The sequence below is a fragment of the Corvus brachyrhynchos genome, unplaced genomic scaffold, assembly GCF_000691975.1.
Source record: "Corvus brachyrhynchos isolate BGI_N302 unplaced genomic scaffold, ASM69197v1 scaffold115, whole genome shotgun sequence".
In the NCBI taxonomy this organism is placed as follows: domain Eukaryota; kingdom Metazoa; phylum Chordata; class Aves; order Passeriformes; family Corvidae; genus Corvus; species Corvus brachyrhynchos.
The window spans coordinates 22,845,677-22,850,559 of record NW_008239553.1 but is presented as its reverse complement, the minus strand read 5'-3'; the positions used below and the strand labels follow the sequence as shown (position 1 = coordinate 22,850,559).

The following is a 4,883-nucleotide window of genomic DNA, read 5'->3' as shown; positions in this document are numbered from 1 at the left end:
GGAGGCTTTTGCAGGGGGAAAGGAAAGGAAGGTAGGGAAGGTTTTTAGGCGCGTTCAGGGCGAGGGTTTAGCTCGCAGCTGTGGGAAATGGAGCAAGGCAGGACGCGCTGGCGCCGGGATGTGCGGCAGGGACAGAGCCGACAGCCCCAGCGGCGGCGGGGTCGAGCGGGGCCCTGAGGCGCCGTCTCCAGGGCATTCCCGGGGAGCGGCTGCGGGAGTCAGCACCGGAGCCGTCCCAGCCTGGCATGGAAGCAAAGCCCTCAGCGCCCCAAAGCTGTGCGCACTCAAGGTCGGTTTTCCAGGAATACCAGTTGTCCCAGGAAAAGGTGCCGTTAGATCCCCCCCAGGTGTGCGCCTTCGCGGCTCTGAAGGGGTGCCCACACCGCAGGAAGGAAGTGCAGCGGTCTCCTGGAAAAGATGCCTTGGTCTAATTAAGGAGTAGAATTGAAAACCCACTTGGCCAGAAATGTGAATAAATAAATAGTGTGTATTTGGAGCCTCAGTACGGGGGAAGAAAGATTAAAACTTCTGATAACGCATGTTTGTGAGTTGGTTCTACTTTTTGTCCCTGCGGTTTAAAGCTCTAGAGTCAGAATTTTACTGAAAATGTATGCGCGCAAAGAATACTGTGCCATTATTTTTATGTAAATACTGGGAAATTCTGCCATTGAATTCAGTTATTCCTTCTATTGTGTCCTCTAAACAGTGTACTTTTAAGAAGCTTAAATTTTTGTCACAACAATCCAAGAAAGCTATTTTTTTCAATAGATAAAAATAAGTCCAGAAAAAGTGTAATAACTTTTTTTTTTCCTGGGAAAAAAAGAAAGGTTGAAAAGTACTTACTTAGCCATGAGTGTTAAGTGTTAAAGCTCTCATCTGGGAGATGGATCTTGTGACCACAAGAGCTGCTCATCTGGAAAATAGATTTTGTTACTCTTTTAGCACAGGGGACTTTCCATTCTGAATGATTTTTGGTGTGCTTCAGCATGGAAGAACAATATTAATTTATGTAATTATGTAATTTTGCTTGTTTCCTAAAATATTTGCCTATCTCTTTATGTATCATTACTATTTATAATTAGTTTTGAATATTTCTGTGTATCCCCAAATATTTCCCAATATTATGTTAGGAAACAGAATGGAAATTCTTGTGTATCTTAGGTAAACTGCTTTTCCCTTCCCTCAGACCACATTCCCTTTTACAGGGAGATGCTTCTGTTGTGTGGTTAGTGTTTTGCATGTTATTTTGTCAGAAATAGTCAAGTATTGAATATTTCTTGTCTTGAAAACAGAGATACCAGTGTTTCTGTGTATGGTGAACTCCAAGTAAGGTTGTGTTTTGCTGTCTTAAGGTTAATTGTTATTATGGTATTGTTTTACTTCTGTTGTTTAAGGAGAGTTTGGTTGTGGTGTGTTGGGGTTTTTTTTCTTCCTATTCATGCTTTCAGTCTTGGAAGTCTCTATGCAACATCCCAGTACTTTTGGGTCATACGGTTTGTGTAGCTCCCAGATTTTTATATTGGAGGTAGTGCAGCTTTTTCATTTAGTACATAAAATCTGCTGTATACAGATGATATCTGCATGTGTTCCTCTGTGTTGGGAAATGAGTGTTCTGTCCTGTTTTGCTGGCTCAGGCCTCAGGGATGTTGAGGTCACCTGTAGCATTTGTGTAAATGTTTTACTAACTTGAACTCAGTTAACTTTCAACTTCGTGAAATTCATCCTGCGTGGTTGTATGAGCATGTTTCACTGCTTGTATTGAGCAATGATAAGCTCAAATTTGAATAAAGCAACTCAACTGATGTTTGGTGTGCCTTCATGACCTTATAACTTGCCTGATACATAGTCCACTCCTTTTAGCTGACAGCAAAGGTGAAGAAGTGCAGACACAGTGTCTCTTGCCGTGGTGCTCTGAAGGTGGTTTTCATTAGGAACCTCTGGAGTGGAACAGCTGTTGCTTCCATCCTGCTTCAGGTGTGTGCCTACCATGTTCATAATCAATGCTGATTATTGCTGCTAATTTTGAAAGACAGTAACTGAGCCTACTGATGGGGATCTGTAAGTTTTACCTTGCTGAACTGCTTGATTGCATTAATGAGCTTGTGCTCGAGTTACAATTACCTGCTTTCTCTTTTCTGTTTGTTGTTCAATTTCTCCACCCTGTTGTATTCTGATACCAGCTAGGACTTTTAAATTGTTTGAGAGGAAGTGTTTTGAAAATATTTTTCCTTCTCAGTAACTTATCTCTTGTCTATCCCTACCCTAACTTTTTTTCCGTACTTTTTTTTCTTTTTGCTTCTGTCTTTCCAAATTCTTTTTCTATTGCCATTTCTGTTATGCTCTGCTGATTTCTCTCTCTTGTCTCTGATTTCTTGCTCTCATCTATTTTCATTCTTCTTGTGGACATTGTTTTGCTAGTGTACTTGATTGAATGGACTTCACCATTCATTGAAGAGGTTCAGTGTGCTTTTTTCATTCTTAACGAGGGAGAAGAAAAATAAAATTCCAAGGTGATCGGTTGTGAGTTTATTGTTTTGTTGGGGTTTTATTTGTCCTTAGAAGTATAAAAGTGGAAAGAAAAAAAGTCAGGGGAAATGTAAAAAACAGAAAGTGTGAAATAGTGGTGGATATCTGAAAAGGATAGAGAAGAGAAACTTTGTGAGGGAGTTTCATGGGAGGCAAAGGTTCTTGTAGGTCTGGCAAGAAAAGTATGAGTTAATGATGGCAGTTGCTCAGATATTTTCGGATCATCTGAGATTCTGAGGCTTACATAAGTGTCACATGTGCTGTTTGTAATAGGACTCTGGAGTTTGTTCTTAAGGCAGGTGCTTGGGTTGTATTTGTGATAGTTCATCAAACAAAATCCTTACATTGCGTGAGAATAAGAACACCTCTTCGAACCTGCTGGAAGGTGGCTCTCACTAATGCCCACCCCCCCCCCCCCCTTCTTTCTTATGTTCTGTAAAAACAGTGCAGCTGTTTGGATTTTCAGTAGCCCTCCTTGCTGTGATGAAGCAAACCTGGGTAATGCCAGCTGCATCTTAGTACAAATCCATAGCTACAAAACTGCCAAACTGCTGGGCACTTCTCATCAACTCTCTTCAGGAGAGGGCTTTGTTACAGAACCAGGTATTTACTCCTTTCAACATAAAATGTGGATACTTTAGAAATTACTGCAATTGGAGTTGATCTGTCACAGACAGTGGCCAGGGCTGTTGTCTGCCAGTGGAATTGTGGTCAGTTCTTTTCAAGAGTGTGCTTCTAAAGCAGAGAGGATCAGGAGTCTGTGTTTCTTTCTGCCTGCATCTCTCTGCATTTGTGTGGAACAGGAGGATAAAAATAAAGGTCACAGCAGACAGGTGAGGTTACCCATCTGCAGTGGGCTGTGCACTTTGTTGGGCCTAGACATAGCAGAATGCTGGAGTGAGTTAGATGCCCAAGGAATGTGACATTTTTTGCTGAGAATGGGTAAAAGTTAATCTCACTAGGGACAAAGGTGAAGGATGGAAATAGTAAGTGTCTTACAAGGGCTGAATCTGGGATAAAAGGTAGTGGAGTATAAGTGAGCTCTTTGGGTGTGGGAGAAAGGTGTGTGGAAATAGAGGCTGTAGCAGGCTCACATAGAAAGGAGAGGGTTTAGGAATGAATAAATGTAGGATAGAGACAGGAAGTAAATATTTCAAGAGAATGAACATGGTGGAGCTGGGCAGATTGCTAAAAGACAGTCAAATGTAAGAGCAAGCCGTGGGTGAGGGTCTTGGGCAGAGCTGATGAACAGCCATATAAAGTAGAACATTCAGTGCTGTGGGTGGAGGGATGTGTTACCATGTGTCTGGAAAGTGATAAGGAGCTGTTTGCACCTTCTGTATGCTGAGTGTTCTGTGTGTAGGTTGGTGCAGGCAATACTGCGTATGGTGGGACATCTGGCCACATGCTCTTTTCTGCTGTTAAAGATGCCTATATTTTCTCCTCCTGTTTGCCTGGGCACCCCATAATTTCTGTGCCCACGTCTTTTATTAGCATTTCTTAGGAAAAAATACATGCAAAGAGATGGGTCTTAAAGGGGAGATGCAGTTGTATCTTGATGTCCAATACTGTGTAACACAGCTTTGGGCCTTTGGCCTGGGAAAGTGTTAGAAGCTGTGTAAGCAACCTGAGTGTTCAGGGCAACTGCTTTAGGTTTGTGAGGGTGTGTGGGTTTTGCTAGCAGGTTTTTTTGTTGTTGTTGTTCGTAATTCTAAAAATAAAAACCAAACCAAAAATACATAAAAATAAAATATGAAAAAATACTGAGAGGCAGAGCCCAGGTGCACTTCAGTTCAGCCCCTCTTGAGCAGCACAAGCTTTTCTCGGAGATGGAGATGGTGCTGGAAGGATATCCCTTCATTCTGTGTGCTAATCTCTCCCAGCAGCTGTTCTTAGCCTGAGATGAAATTCTCTTTGTTTGTGACTCTGAATAACACTTGTGTTCTGCCACAGCATCTCAAGTGTGTAAATGTTAGAGTAAAGTGGTTCTGCCCAGAGTTCCCCTCTGGCGATGCTTCTTTTCAGATAATATTTGGACTTTTGGGAGGTTCTGGGGACTCTGAGTGTTGAAAATCTGCAGGACAGATAAGAGAAGGAAATAGTCTAAAAGTCAAAACTAGAAATACTGGAAAGCAAACCACTTCGTCTCTTCTGTGCTTGGGAAATGGAGAAACCTTTACTCTGAAAGAACAAATCAGTTAGATGTAGTTGTAGCACTAAGTGCAATAAAACAACTCTTTTTGGTTGGAGTGTTGAAAAGCACCTAAAGGGAGAATATATGTGTACAGAATTATTTATTTATTTTCTTTTTTTGACAGAGTTTTAAAGGAGAGAGCTCTTGGTAATTTCCATTCCTG

The 4,883-nt window shown here is 41.7% G+C and overlaps 2 protein-coding genes across 3 annotated transcripts in view; one reads left to right on the top strand and one right to left on the bottom strand.

Annotated features, from left to right (window-relative positions):
• The window catches only part of BBOF1 (basal body orientation factor 1), a 7,336-nt gene extending 4,929 nt beyond the window's left edge, over positions 1-2,407 (bottom strand). Inside the window, 1 exon segment of the mRNA XM_017741647.1 lies at positions 2,281-2,407. Coding sequence (XP_017597136.1) covers positions 2,281-2,407 — 127 coding nt within the window.
• The window catches only part of ENTPD5 (ectonucleoside triphosphate diphosphohydrolase 5), a 22,296-nt gene continuing 17,413 nt past the window's right edge, over positions 1-4,883 (top strand). For both annotated transcript variants that reach the window (XM_017741664.1, XM_008639598.2), the window contains exons 1-2: positions 1-31; positions 1,861-1,974. The gene's annotated coding sequence lies outside the window, so the exon portion shown is untranslated. The remainder of the gene's footprint in view (positions 32-1,860; positions 1,975-4,883) is intronic.